Raw genomic sequence first — 14,952 nt, forward strand, 5'->3', positions numbered from 1 at the left:
TAACATTTTGTTAATTCACTTTCTCACTAGTCATGATTTTATAGACCTCTTTCATACCCCCCTTGTCATCTCTTTTCTAAGATGAACAGCCAGTCTTTTTAATCTCTCCTCATATGAAAGCTGTTCCATACCCCTAATCATTTTTGTTGCCCATCTCTGTACTTTTTCCCCAATTCTAATATTAAAAAAAAGTTAAGATGGGATGACCAGAACTGCATGCAGTATTCAAAGTGTGGGCATACCATGGATTTATATAGTGGCATTATTTTTTCTGTCTTATTATCTATTCCTGTCCTAATGGTTCCTAACATTGTTAGCTGTTTTGACTGACATTGCACATTGGACAGATGTTGACATTGTGGATAGTTGTTTGAAAACATCTTTGGTAAGTGGTAACCACTAATTTGCATTACTTCACACGAAGTGTAGGATCCTTAGGGCTAGTCTACACTTACCGGGACGGTCGACGTGGCGAGTTCGACTGCTCGGAGTTCGAACTATCGCGTCTGATCTAGACGCGATAGTTCGAACCCCGGAAGCGCTAGTTCGAACTCCGGTACTCCACCGCGGCAGGAGGAGTTGCCGGAGTCGACCTTGGAGCCGCGGAGTTCGCTTCCGCGGCGTCTGGACGGTAAGTAAGTCGAACTAGGGTAGTTCGAATTCAGCTACGTTATTCACGTAGCTGAATTTGCGTACCCTAGTTCGACCCCCGAGCTTAGTGTAGACCAGGGCTAAGTGTCTAATTTAAAGCATTTCAGCACACCTTTAAATGACATAGTTCAGATTCCAATTTTCAAAGAGTTCTCCTCACACAGTAGGCCAAACCCACTTTTCTTGATAATGAAAAAATGTTTATTCTGAAAAGAAAATAACTTTAATAAGTTCACACTGACCCAGAAAGAAAAAAGTTTGCACTTTGGATGATACAGATTCCAACACATGATGCAATCAGTGTTTCACAGCCTTTAATGTGGAAAGTTATTATTTATGTTCCATTTAAGCACTGAATTGTTTCAATGAAAATAAGTCATCTGCACTGTCTATGCTAGAGGTGGTTACAGAACCTGACTCTGCAGGAGCCAGACCTGTTCAGCTGCAAGATTGAATGGGCCCTGAAAAGCTGATTGCTATATACACAGAACCAGATGGCATGCATTTACCAGAAGCATGAACTGTAATCAGAGTCCAGCAGCCATATGACCAGAAGTCTTTTGAAGTGGAAACACTGTAAAAGTGAAAAAGATCTTTGATATCGTTGGCTTCAACTGCATTGGAACAACAACAAAAAAAATAGTATGCCCATTAGAAAAACAATATCAGCATAAAGAAAGTGTTTCTGGATGCAAAAGCCAACGTATGTTTTAAAACAGAAACTGATATAGACATTCAGAAGAAAAGAAAACATTTGAGCTATACAAACATTATAAATGATCAACAGCTTAGTTCATTAACAGATTAGTTTGATGGAAAATAAACTGCCCATTGCAAACATGGGGTACACAAGCATTTCTTGAGATTCAAAGGAATAATTTTTGATAATATCTGTACATTATTTCATTACAAATATGATGCTTATACCTCAATACTAAGTCTAGCAAATCTGTACTGCAGAGATGCTGGAGTTCTTAACAAAACAAGCCCTTTTTTATCGGCTGGTTGACTGGATAACATATGTAGTAATCCTGTCAAATTAACAAATCCCAGTGCTTCTCCACAGCCAGCAGCTAATGAAAAATCCCCTTGAGTGACAAACCCTAAAAGAATTCTAGCGCAATGTGAAGTAACATCTGGTAGAGGGTCAGGCCATAAGCCAAGTATTAGTTCTTTAGGCTCCTCAACTGCCTTTTCCTCCAGCGCATCAGAAGCACCACTTTCTGGAGCCTTCCCACTGTTCTTTTTCTTTTTTCTCTCTTTTAGTTTCAGTATCTTGTGTTTGAATATGTCGCTGTGTTTGGGTTCTTGAGGACCACAGAAGAGCTGGTCTTTGTTAAGCTGTAGAAGATCCTCCTGTGTTGGAATGCATATCATGGCATGTAATTCAGGACTGCCCTTTCTTAGCAGGGACAAGCTGACCCACACCAGCACCCTTGGGTAGCACTTAAAGATTGGTAAGAGGGCATCTTCAGTCATTTCCTTCTGTCCAACTTTTGAAGCAGGGCGTACCCTCTGACCTTTCCCACAGCTAGGCCGGCACCTGGCTGATAACTGCTTTAATAGTTTTCTGTTCCTGTTTGAAGTTTAAAAGATGCATTAGAGATGCTCAACAAAATACAATAAAAACTCAGAAGTGTCATTGTAAATTAATGATTAAAAAATACCACTTAGGACAGCCTTTGTAAAGCTCTCAAAATTAAAAAAAAGAACACAAAAAAATTATAGAACTGTTCACTGAAAAGGGCACAATCCACTTAAAAATCAGTTACATTATCAATGCTTTTGGCTTCAAACAAATTTGAAGCCAGATTTGCTTTTCTTCAGTTTTATCATTATTTTCATATGATGCTATGCAAAACGAGACACCCACACCCAGGCACTCCTCTTCATGTGCGCTAGCATGGCTTTCCTCTTGCTTAATCAGTGTTCTATAAGTCATGTGAGATCTCCATTCACTCTATAGAAACATGAGTAGTGAGAGCAACTGTCCGTATCCATGCATTAGAGATGGGAATACAAGTAAATGTATCGAGAGTTTTTAAACTGGAGCTTTTAAAATTAAATTTAAATCCTTTTTAAATAGGAGCTTTTTAGGTGCATGTTTTCTTTTCTCTTTAATCATTTATACATTTCTTTATTAAAATATGCCACTTTCTCCCTACCAATGGCTCTCTGAGCCCTCCAAATATCCTTCCCACTGGAGGCAGGCAATATAGGGCCACTCCAAAGCAAGTACCAACTCAAACTGCTTACTAAAAGAGGCTTCCCACTGCAGTCAGTCACTCCCCATTGAGGAAGGGTAGGAGAATGGCTTACTTCCAATCACAGCAGGTTCTACCCACCTGGGTAGAGATCCACCAGGTCAGGATTCACTTCCCATCCCCTCTGGGAGCTGGGGGACTCAATTAGATGGTGCGTCCTCATGGCTTGCCAGTAAGTCATCCCCTCTTAACAAGCACGCAGGACAGTACTTACTGGTAAGTCACTCCTACATACCTGAGAACAAAGAAGCCACTACTTGTTGCAGCTCCATCTTCTTTGCATAAATTTTGAATTTGTGTCATTTCTTCCATCATGTCACCCTGAGAATCCTCTATAATCAGTCCAGGTTTGGGCTCACAAGGAACCTGCCTTTCAGTTGCACAGCTCTTACTGTCTGCGGATAAAGTAACCACAGATTCTTCCTGAGCTTTGTTTCTTACTTCCCAGTCCCTGGTTAGTTGCCCCCATGGACAGAGGAAAGGTGCCAAGGTGCCAAGTTTGACATAATTAGCCCTTTTTGCAGGTGGGCGTCTAAAAGAAAGAAGGAAACAGAAAAAAGGTCCCATAACTTGGAAGCAATGAAACAAATGTTCATTACAGTGCACCTCAAGAATAAAGCAAAATTACAATGCTGAAATACCGGATAAAGGAGAATAATCTATTCAGCAATATGCAAATCATTAGAAAAAATTAAGGTGACAGGGCCCAATTTACCAAATAACCAATAACCGAGGATCTTTTTAACTTGTATTTTAATAAACTTAAAAAAGATGGGCAGTTAACAATAATCTTGTTAAGCAGGAATTCTGAATCTCTGGAAATTTGAGTTCCATACAAAACTGCCACGTATCTGTACTCCTGGAGTGCAAGAATTCTGCATTGCAAGAGGTCTACTTCTTTGCTGGCACCAGGGTGGATAAAATCAATGATTTAAAAAATAAATATTTTTTTTTTTAAATAAAATGCTTTTTGAGGGAAAAAACTTATCTAAAGATAGTTTTAATTAAAATATCTTTGAGCTGCCATGTATCTCATCATGGAATAGGGATTATAAATTCTAATTCTATAGTATGAGACTATATATTCATGTAATATTTAAGAAAAGTTTGGTAAATGAGTTCCAATAGTTCATGGATTAGGGACCCAATCTGTATAGATTTAGGTTAATCTTTCTATCCACCCAATGGGATTCAGTGCTCAGTCTAGAAGATACCACCAGAGATGCTTAGTTTTGCAGTTCTCAAACTGTGGATTTGTGTCTTCAGAGATAACATGCTTGTTAACAGCAAAAATGTTTTAAATAAATAAATATATAGAGGTGAGAAATAACAGACCTCAACCCTATCGTCCCTCTGCAAATTTGTGTAGCCAGAGTCAATCCCTTACCTCTCTCTAAAAGTACAAAGTTTCAGAAAACTTAATGAACAGAAGATTGTTGGGGGCAGAATAGATCTGGACAAGGAGAAGAAGAAGTCTGGAGATGAATGTGAGAAGGGAGGGACAGGCAGTAGAAACAGAAGTTAAACTGTTTGAGCAGCCTATTCCAGAAGTCTTGAGGTCTGAGTGTAGCCTTCATTGATTTGAGATGTCCCATACCATGCTCTCACTAGAAGGGAAAACCTACGGCAGCAGGCCGTAAAAGAGATCCAGTTTGGGAATATTTTAATGAAGTTCCTCTATCTGTGGATAAGACAGACATGTGTGCAAAATGCAAACAGCGCAACAAAGAAATACAAAGCCTGGTTGCCTGAATGAAACATCATGAGAAGTGTTCCTTCTCAGGAGGAAGCTGCGTTGAAGATGATGAAAGGAACATGTCTGAACATGCAGGATCTTCAGGTTGGTAAACTTTTTTATTTCATATGTCTTTCTTAAGGACTGCCGGTCAGCCTTCTGGACTATACCTGAATTCTCCAGTTTGAGCAAAAAAATAGAGTTGTTACTCTATGGTACTATTATTTTAGATGCAGTTGTGATAAAATAAATAGCTGAAATAGGCAGATCTTCCTTTTACAATTTCACCTTTAAAGTAGTACTGAATGTCAGTGAATGCAATGAGCAATACTAAATGAGTAGTATGGTAATAAGTCAATGCAGTTATTTATTTTGTTTAGGAGACTCCATCCTCAACATACAGGATTCTGAAGACTATCCACCTTCAAGATCACCATCATTTTCTATAGCTTCAGAGTTATCTGCCAATGATAGTGTTTCATTTCAGTCACATCATGTATGTCACATAGCTACAGTATATCACCTGTAGCAAAAAGGAAAAAACAAAACAAAACTCCATTATCCAGAAACAACCACAGGTAAGTTTGTGATAAGAACCAGCAAATTACAAAAAGAGGTAACTGATGAAAAAATGCCCAGTTTGTTTATGCAACAAACTCTCGTTTCCGTACGATTGAAAACCCACACTTTATTAACATGGTTCAGTCATTAAGACCAAGATACAGTCCACCCAGCAGAGCTGATATCGCAGGCAAATTGCTGGATAAAGTGTATGAAAGAAACTGAGCAGTGTGCAAAAGAACTAGAGGGTGAAATTGTTAACCTGAGTCTTGATGAGTGGAGCAATGTCCGCAATGATCATGTTGTATGTGCTTGTGTGACAACAGAAGGGAATGTCTTTCTCATAGAAAGAATTGATACATCAGAAAATGCACACACAGCAGAATACTTACAAGTAGCAGCAGTAAAAACTATAACAAACTGAAAAAAAAATTCAAATGTCTAGCATGCAGCTTGGTCACAGACAATGCTGCAAATGTATCCAAGATGAGAAGAAATTTAGAAGAGTCCCAAGCTAACAACATACAGTTGCAGTTCTCATTTAATGCATTTCCTAGCCAAAGATTTCAGTGTTCCAGAAATAAAGGCTAATGTTGTTGAAAGTGCAAAATACTTCCATAAAAACTACTTTGCAGCAGCTGCTCTGAAAAAAGTGGGAGGAACCAAGCTAACTCTCCTACAAGACGTGCAATGGAACTCAGTATTAGGCTGTTTTGAGCACTATATCAAGAACTGGCCTAACCTGATGACAGTTTGGGAACAAAATCGTGAAAAAATAGATGGCACTGTCACAGCCAAAGTTCTCAACATTGGGCTTAAGAGAAACATTGAACACATGCTGAGTACCCTGAAGCCTATTTCTGTAGCCTTGAACAAAATGCAGGGAAATAGATGTTTTATTGCTGATGCTGTTGAATTTGGAAGGAACTGAGTGAGATCTTAAAAAGAGAAATATGCAATGGCAGAGTTAAATTACAAGCACTAAAAAAAATGAATGGGACGAGCACTATCTCCAGTTCATTTTCTTGCAAATATTCTCATAACTTAGTACCAGGGTCAAACCTTAACTGCTGAAGAAGAAGAATTAGTTATGGCCATGACATGGCCTATGACATGGACATCCAGCAATCATCCCTTCATAATGCCAACCATAATAAACTTCAGAGCTAAGGGTGAACCATTCAAGAAATATATTTGCTGATGATGTTTTAAAGAAAGTCACACCAGTTAACTGGTGGAAGTCACTTAAGCACTTGGATTCAAGACTGTTGAAGTGATAATCTCACTTTTAACAGCAGTAGCTGCTTCTACTAGTGTAGAAAGAATATTTTCTTCCTTTGGACTAATTCATTCCAAATTGAGAAATCATTTGGGACCTGAAAAAGCAGGAAAGCTTGTTTCTCTTTTCCAGATTATGAACCAACAGAAAAATGAAAGTGAAGATGACTGAGTTAGCTGCAGAAGCCAATATTTTAAGTTTCTCATGTTGACCTGGCTGACAAATTTAAACAAACAAAACAAAAACCACACACACACAAATTAAATAGACTATTTCATTTAACTATTTTAGTTAAAAACAATTTTAACAAAAACAAACCTGATTTTAAAAAAATTGAATGTTTAACTAAATTCAAAAATTCATATGCTTGTTTTGTTAAAATTTTATATGTTTGCTTTTAAAGAATAAAATCCAGAACACAGTTGTTGTTTTAGTTAAAATAAAACAATTTAAATGTCTATCTGGTGATGTTCTCCTCCCAATACAGAATGGCAAGAAAATCCTCCAAATATTAACGATTAACCTGTTGAATTGAAGATATTTATGAAGTCATTGGGAGGTGAACTATCTGCTTCAAGTACCTTTGGTAAATGAAATAACCAAACAATAATTCATTTTCTGATATAGCTGTAAACCTAATCTGAAAAGTTTTCAAAATAAATCACTGTTTAAAAATGTATAGCTGTACCTTCTAAAAATGAAACCTACATCCATCTCTGAGTTGTGAAGACTATGTATTAAGGATATAACAACCAACAAGAATGCACTTTTATGTAGAAATCCATGATTAAATCAAGTCTTCCTGACTAGTGATTTAAATCACTGATTTAAATCAAATCCACCCTGGTTGGCGCTGTTATGCCTGATATTACTCAGTCTTCTCCCTAGCCTCTCATCCCGGCAGCAGGCAAAACTTCTGACAATTATTTGCCCAGAAAGTATTTCCGCTTGTCCCACATTCTGAGGCAAAGAATCAGAATATAAGCATTCGTTTACTTGGGAAAATAAATATACTCAAGTGCTTTAATGAGCTTAATTGCTGTGCTCTCTAGAGTGTCTTGCACCCTATTTAATAGATGATACCAAAATGTCTTGGCACCAATTTTAACCTTCTCCATTTGGCAGACACTGGTTTTCCCCTACAAGTTGCTAATGGAACTTGAAATGTATGCCTTTATTTACTTTGATGTATTATGTACAATTATATTACAGCTTTTTTCTGAACAGAACTCTGGGAATAGGGTTTTAGTTAATTTATGCACCCTATTCAGGGGAGAGCACTTAGTCTACATAACATGGATTTTTGTTTCATATTATACTGGGATTTAACACACTAACAAAGCTTCATCACAAATCATAAGTCTAGAAACTGAACTGAGCAACAGATAATTTTAAGGCATATCAAGTTTCCATTAAAGCGGCAATCAATAAATCTTGGAGAAATTAACTTCACCTCTTGAATTTTTCAAGAAGAATGTTTTCTAGTTCTTTGGCAAACTGGATTCCAGCAGGACAGTCTGGGAAGTCATTTGGAACGTGAGGTGTTCTTTTATATTCAGAATGTTTCAAACTCTCTTGCAAGCCGCCTACTCGTGCGCCTTGATATACCTGTAAGGTAATAACATTAGTATTTTTCTAATGCTCCTAACTGAAGTATCTTGGAGAACCCCTTAGGCGATACTCTGACAGTTCTGAGCTTCTATCACCTTAGCCATACTTTAACCACATCTTCAAAACTATCACATCCTAAAGACTCATTTGAACGAAATGCTAGTTATTCTTTATTAGTTTAATTCTCAAAAACCATCAACAAACCTAGAGAATGATTTCAAAAATTCTTACTACAAGTATTGGCACAAGTGTTGTTATATCTCTGCAAAGCTGTTTTTCAGTTACCTTTTATTATACAACAGATCACCACAATTGTTCCATCCATATGCACAGAACTATATAGCGAACTGCAGACAAGCATAATAAACCATCCTCTTTAAATTATAAGAGCAGAATGTTCCAAACAGCAAGGTAAGAGCATTCAGCATAATTTTAAAACTTTGCTCTCCTGTTTCAGGTCCCGTGAAATCAGAGATCGCCAACCTGTGTTCAGCAAGACCCCACAGCAGGCAGCATGATGGTGAGGTCGACACAGGGCTAGGCTATATGGATGGCAGTAAGTACCAAATAAGAACCTTTGCAAACTCTCAGAATACACCTTTTTCCTTAAAATTTTGTATTTATTTTATCTTTTAAAGAAATATACCCTTACAAACATGAAAACTGAAAAATTATAAAGCAGCACTGGCCTGCTCACTCTGCCCCCATATAAAGCCTCATTTCATGCTCTGTCAAACATCCATTATTGGTGCAATAACGGAAGTGGACACAACGGTAGATTGTTTTAAATATTTTTAGACACACACCAAGTCACTTTAATGACAAAATTCATCTGCTCTCTTTAAACTGAATTTTTGACCCAGTAGTTGTAAGTGGGTTGCACAAGGACAAGTTTTTCCCAATATGTACGTATCAGAGTAAATGAACTTATAACCTGTCATATATGCCTGCAATTTGTAATGAAAGCCACTTACGAAAGGAATCCAGAAAGCCATGCCCCAGCCCTTTGGGAGATAGATATCCCAGCCACTTCCCCATCCTGGTCGATCTTCACCAGCCACTTTCCCTGGCTGCTGAACCAAGAGTATAGGAATCTTGGATTCACAAGGACCCAAGTCAAGCTGTGAGCCAGGTACCAATAGTTCACCTCTCATATGGTTTAAATCCTGAGATGGGATAAAAGCAGTTGGAAAAATGCTCAATAATGTAATAGTCATTTTTCTTTTTTCAATAAGTTATTACAGTTACACACACACACACACACACACACACACACAGTGATTTCCTTATTATAGGCAGTGAAAGTAGTAATCTGAATTCTGCCCAGGTTATTCATGCTATTGTATTGCAGAGCAGGTACTGAAGCCGAAGGTAACAAGGTAGAAATGCCGACTTCTGAAGAAACCCCATCAGTAAACAAGTTGTGAAAAATCTGACTACCAGACAGCTTGTATGAGGGAGAGAAATACTGTACCATAATTTAATATTTAAGGGCTTTTCCCATGAGTGTTTAAATTTTTGCTGTGTAACAGACTAGCTGCTTTCAGACAATTTCTCACTCACCACATTGAGTAACAGCTAAGTTGTATCATTTTTAGGATTCAATAGCTACAAGAAAAAGGAATCTTTGGTTCCGAGCATTGCTTTATAACCAATTTCACAACCAGTGGCATAAATGTAAATCAAAATGGCACCCAAGAATTCTCAATCATCTCTTGTTATAACCCCTTGTTTCCAAAGGTCAAGGAACTAAAGGTATACTTAAGTCATTTTCAAAAACATGTAACATTTGTTGACATTTCCTTTCTGCTTTAATAGCTCTACAGAGTAGTTAGCACTCGAGTTCATGGCAGCATGCAGAATGTCACCAGGTTGCCTATATGCAGTTATTTCGATTTGGCTACACAGGTCATGCCTTAGAAGAGCTTTGATTATTTACACAAAGCTAGTCATCTGAAGGAATATGATGCCAATTCATACAGAAATTAGTCACAAATATTTTTACATTTCAAAAAGAGGAGGAGTCCAGAAGTTGCAGCCCAGAGGGAGTGGGAGCTAATGTGACTTTAAGCCACCTTTTTGCCCTCCCGATCCTGGGCTGTTCTACAGCCCCTGGAGCGAGAGCCTAAGTTATGGCAGCCTATCCCCAGCTGCCTGCAGGTTACAGCACTGCCCAGAATCTCCACAGCACTGGCGCTATCAATATCACCAAAGCTTGTTCCCTCTGTATTTTGAGGAGTACCTTGTGAATGAGCAGAATGGGCGGAAATGTGTAAAGGAGATAGTCAACCCTGCTTCAGGCATGACCCTCCAGTCTCCAGAACGCCCCTACACCAGGGTTTGAGAGGCAAAGCCTTGGAAGGCAGCCTTAGAGCTATCTTGCTTAGTTCATGCACCCTGGGAATCCTCGCCCAACCAGATCTGAGGCTTTTAGAGCCTCTGACCCGTCTACTTAGTGTAAAGGCACAAGAGCAAGAGTAAGATATTGAATTATTTTATCCTAAACACAAGCCAGCAAAACTATATTTCAAAGCATAAATTAAGGAATGAAAATGCATTACTGTAATGGTTATGCAAGAATATTGCATACGATGACTCCAGTGAACTGGAGAACAGACTCTTTATCTCAGTAACATAACACTATTAAATTAGGAAGTTATTGCTTTGTGAATTGCAGGAGGGTTGACTTTTAAACATCACTGTACAGATTTATAGGGCTGGGCAGTAAGATGTTAACCCACAGTTTCTTTAGAGTAATCCATGCTGTTAGTTACCTGCTCTGGCATTTTATTTTCAGTAACGTTCTTACAGATAGTCTGGTCCCAGATAAAGCTGTGAGCACATTCCACAGGCACACCTTCCAGAAGCAGCTGCCTAACTTTCTCATTATCTGTAAGAAAGAGAACCTTCATACAAAACCTACATTTCTCAACTTAAGCTACATAAAGGGAATAGACAATTAATATGAGCAAAATAAGTGGACAGACTATAGCTATGGAAACGGACATATTAAAGCCCTTAATATGAAAAATCAAAGCTTCCAAAAGAACTCGGGTACCTTTTACTTTGTGCCAACAGCATCCACATGGGGCAGTTACAGTGCAGCACTTTGGTGTGTGCATTTAACAGTCCCGCAGTTTGAACTGTGGGGCCATGCAGACAAGTCCTAAGGCTCCTTTAATTCTGAATGCATCCACACAGAGGTTTAATGGAGTTTAACTAATCCGCTTTTCATTCACACCTTTAGTTAATTCAAACGAACTTTCATCCCTTTTTAAACAAACCCTTAAGTATTTTAGCTATATTATCGATTTAAAAATCTGTTGTAGTTTGTCTGAAAAACCATTTTAGAGGACTGAACAAGCAGTATCAAAAGCAGTTTCATAGCATGAATTAGTAAGTATATATTGCTAAATTTGGCAAAATGAATCCTACAGATCTGTAGTATATAACCTGTAGCTCTTTATAGTTGGTTTGTGGAATCATCCATTAAGTGAAAAAGGCTGAAATTTACTGGGTTTGGGAAGTCGGCAGAAGCAATGTTACCATGAAGCCTACAAGCTGCTACACATCCCATGTCAAACTTGTATGATAACTGAGAATGATCTTGATAATATTTTAATAACGCATTTTAAAGTTATCAGTACTAAATCTACCACCACCTGGACACTTACTTTGGTGTTCCCATGTTCCCCTCAGTCTATCTTTTTAGAGCTCGTAGGGGCAGGGACTGTGCCTTTTCCAGGTTTGTAGTGTCTAGATAGTTGTGGGTGCCACCAAAAACAAACATAATATTTTTAGCTCTGCCATGCACTTACTGTGACACCTTGGGCAAGTCACTCAACTTTTTTATGTTTCAGTTACTCCCATCTGCAAAACGGGGATAACTATGTTTATGCACCTTTCTAAAGCACCAGAGGAAAAGCAATGTACAAGTGCTATTATTAAATAAATACATAATACATTGCAACCTGTGCACCAGTATTATCCTACCAAACAAGATATCCTCACTGTATTGAGACTATCAATTGCTCTGACAAACAAAGCAGACCACTGCACTAGGTTTTCTATCTATGGCACCACATCTTAAGATAAAGATCAGTTAAAGGAGCATTCAACATGAACCTTTTTAAATGACTTAATTAAAAAAATTCTCATAGAATACACTCAGGTTTTGAGGAAATCCTTCAAATGTTAATGATTTCCTGCTATTCATATTTATAAGTGTCTTTTCAGTAAAGGAGAAACTGACTATTTAGAGGAAAACTGTAGCACCGCCTATATACAAAATGCTGTCAAGTAAAGGTTTTTTAATTGCGTGCATTTTTCAGCTATAGTCATTTTAAGATTCTGCTTGTAACCACAGGAGTTAAAAAATTCTCAGACAAATGTGATTTTTTTCCCCTCAACTTGACAGTGTCCCTTGAATACCTATAGAGCTATCAAGAGGATACCTCCAAAGCACTCCTGAAGTTAGGTTTTCATATAATCACAGAAGGCAGACACAAAAAATGATTAGATCTTCCAGAAGTTAGGATTCCTTAAAACTTGAGAGCATAAATCTAGAGGATTCTGTTCTAGATGTAAAAAGCTAATATCCACAGGGATTTTAGAAAATAATTGTAGTAAAGATTCATTTTATTTCTTCCATCTGGTGATGATACTGAAATAGGAACAGTATTCAACTATGATCACAAGAATGACACAAAGATAAGCAGCTGAATACAAGACTGAATAGTTTAGCACAGTGGTTCTCAACCAGGGGTCCAGGGCTCCCTGGGGAGCCGCAAGCAGGTTTCAGGGGGTCCGCCAAGCAGGACCAGTGATACACTCACTGGGGCCCAGGACAGAAAGCCTAAGCCCTGCCATACAGGGCTGAATCCCAGGGCCCTGAGCCCCACTGCCCGGGGCTGAAGCAGAAGCCTGAGCAACTTAGCTTTGCGTGGGCTCCTACGGCATGGAGCCCCAGGCAATTGCCCTGCTTGCTACCCCTTAACACCAGCCCTGGCTTTTATATGCAGAAAACAGTTGTTATGGCACAGGTGGGCCATGGAGTTTTTATAGCATGTTGGGGGGCCTCAGAAAAAAAAATGCTAAACCAGGGGTTCTCAACCTAAGTAATTAGTGCACATTCTAAGGAACCATTCCAGTGAAGTGGCCCATTTACACCCCCATACTCAGAGCACAAAAAGGGGGTTTAGTGAGTTACACAGTTGTAATAAGCCATAAATCTGCTCTCTCTCAACAACAGAAGTTGGTCCAATAAAAGATATTACCTCACCCATCTTGTGTCTCCAATATCCGGGAACTGACAAGGCTATAACACTGCATACAAGAATAACACATTGAGAATAACACTGCATACAAGAATAAGCAGACTGTCTCCCTCCATATCCAATCTCTCTATAATCTGTTTCTCTCTCTATTATCCAAATGTGTCCTAGTTAACCCCTTTGCTCCATTATTGTAACTTTCTCTTCTTTGGCCTCTCCTCTTTAATTGCTCAGTTAAAGGCATGAGAGCTCAAGCAGTTACATCCATGCTCCATCCTTGAAAATCTTCACAACTTTCTATATTCTAAGAACATAAGAATACAAGAACTAGGGATTTAATACAAGAACTAGGGGTCACCAAATGAAATTAATAGGCAGCAGGTTTAAAACAAATAAAAGGAAGTTCTTCTTCATGCAGCGCACAGTCAACTTGTGGAACTCCTTACCAGAGGAGGTTGTGAAGGCTAGGACTATAACAGTGTTTAAAAGAGAACTGGATAAATTCATGGTGGCTAAGTCCATAAATGGCTATTAGCCAGGATGGGTAAGAATGGTGTCCCTAGCCTCTGTTCGTCAGAGGATGGAGATGGATGGCAGGAGAGAGATCACTTGATCATTGCCTGTTAGGTTCACTCCCTCTGGGGCACCTGGCATTGGCCACTGTCGGTAGACGAATACTGGGCTAGATGGACCTTTGGTCTGACCCGGTACGGCCGTTCTTATGTTCCTATATGTTCTGACATTCAATTCAATGGCACCTGGGCCCCTAATTCCCATTTGGCTCTTTGGAAAAATCCCATCTTAAGTCCTCAGCAGTGTGTACAACACTATATAAGAGCAGAACACATTGTCCCTGTCCCAAGAAAGTCAGTAGACAAACCCTAAATGTACAGGGAGATATAGGAAAAAATGATTTCCTTCAATATAATTAGCATTTTTACAGGTGTGTGAGTGTATTCAATTTAGTTTTATAACCAAGAGTTGTGGTGCTAGCCAAAGTCAGTCAAGCAAAGGAAACAAGTGAAGGGGGAAAAAGACTGGACATTTTACTAGGGGCCAACAGTTCAAAAGCTAGGTCCTTTTGATAACATTTATGTGCAGAACACAACACATTTCAGTCAAATCAAAACCTTTAGAATGTGCTCAAGTTACTGTACGTCACAGGATGTGAAGTTTCAAGAACAATCTGGTCAGCAGTTGTGTTTCTTGGGCAAGCACAGATGGTAAGCCGGGAGACTTGGGGTTGGCCAGGGGAAAGGTACTACATTCTGTGGCTCTCTTCAATATCTACTAGAGGGCAACAACTGCTGCTGGAAGAAAACAGAATTTTAAAAGGAATCATGGAATCTATTTAATAAGGTAGAGGATAGCACTCACTCAACAAGCCTAGACTTCCCTGGAGTCCATCCCTTTAGGGATCACCCCCGGATCCTCTCCTTTTATTGGAATGTTGGCAGAAGTCACCTCTACAGGAAGGAAAGTATCTAAACACAGGTAGTTTTGAAAGGATCAAGTTATTCTCAATGTGTTCACACATATGACCTACAGGGAAGAACTAATCAAGAGCTATTCAAAAAC

The 14,952-nt window shown here is 38.8% G+C and overlaps 1 protein-coding gene across 2 annotated transcripts in view; it reads right to left on the minus strand.

The window, feature by feature from the left end:
* Positions 1-863: 863 nt before the first annotated feature.
* Positions 864-14,952, minus strand: part of POP1 (POP1 homolog, ribonuclease P/MRP subunit) — a 38,135-nt gene continuing 24,046 nt past the window's right edge. For both annotated transcript variants that reach the window (XM_045006304.1, XM_045006303.1), the window contains exons 12-16: positions 10,876-10,991; positions 9,076-9,267; positions 7,944-8,098; positions 3,151-3,447; positions 864-2,227 (exon numbers count right to left, since the gene is read on the minus strand). In XM_045006304.1, the coding sequence (XP_044862239.1) occupies positions 1,573-2,227; positions 3,151-3,447; positions 7,944-8,098; positions 9,076-9,267; positions 10,876-10,991 (1,415 nt within the window). In that variant the 3' untranslated portion in view covers positions 864-1,572. The remainder of the gene's footprint in view (positions 2,228-3,150; positions 3,448-7,943; positions 8,099-9,075; positions 9,268-10,875; positions 10,992-14,952) is intronic.

Source organism: Mauremys mutica, chromosome 2 (assembly GCF_020497125.1).
Source record: "Mauremys mutica isolate MM-2020 ecotype Southern chromosome 2, ASM2049712v1, whole genome shotgun sequence".
NCBI lineage: Eukaryota > Metazoa > Chordata > Testudines > Geoemydidae > Mauremys > Mauremys mutica.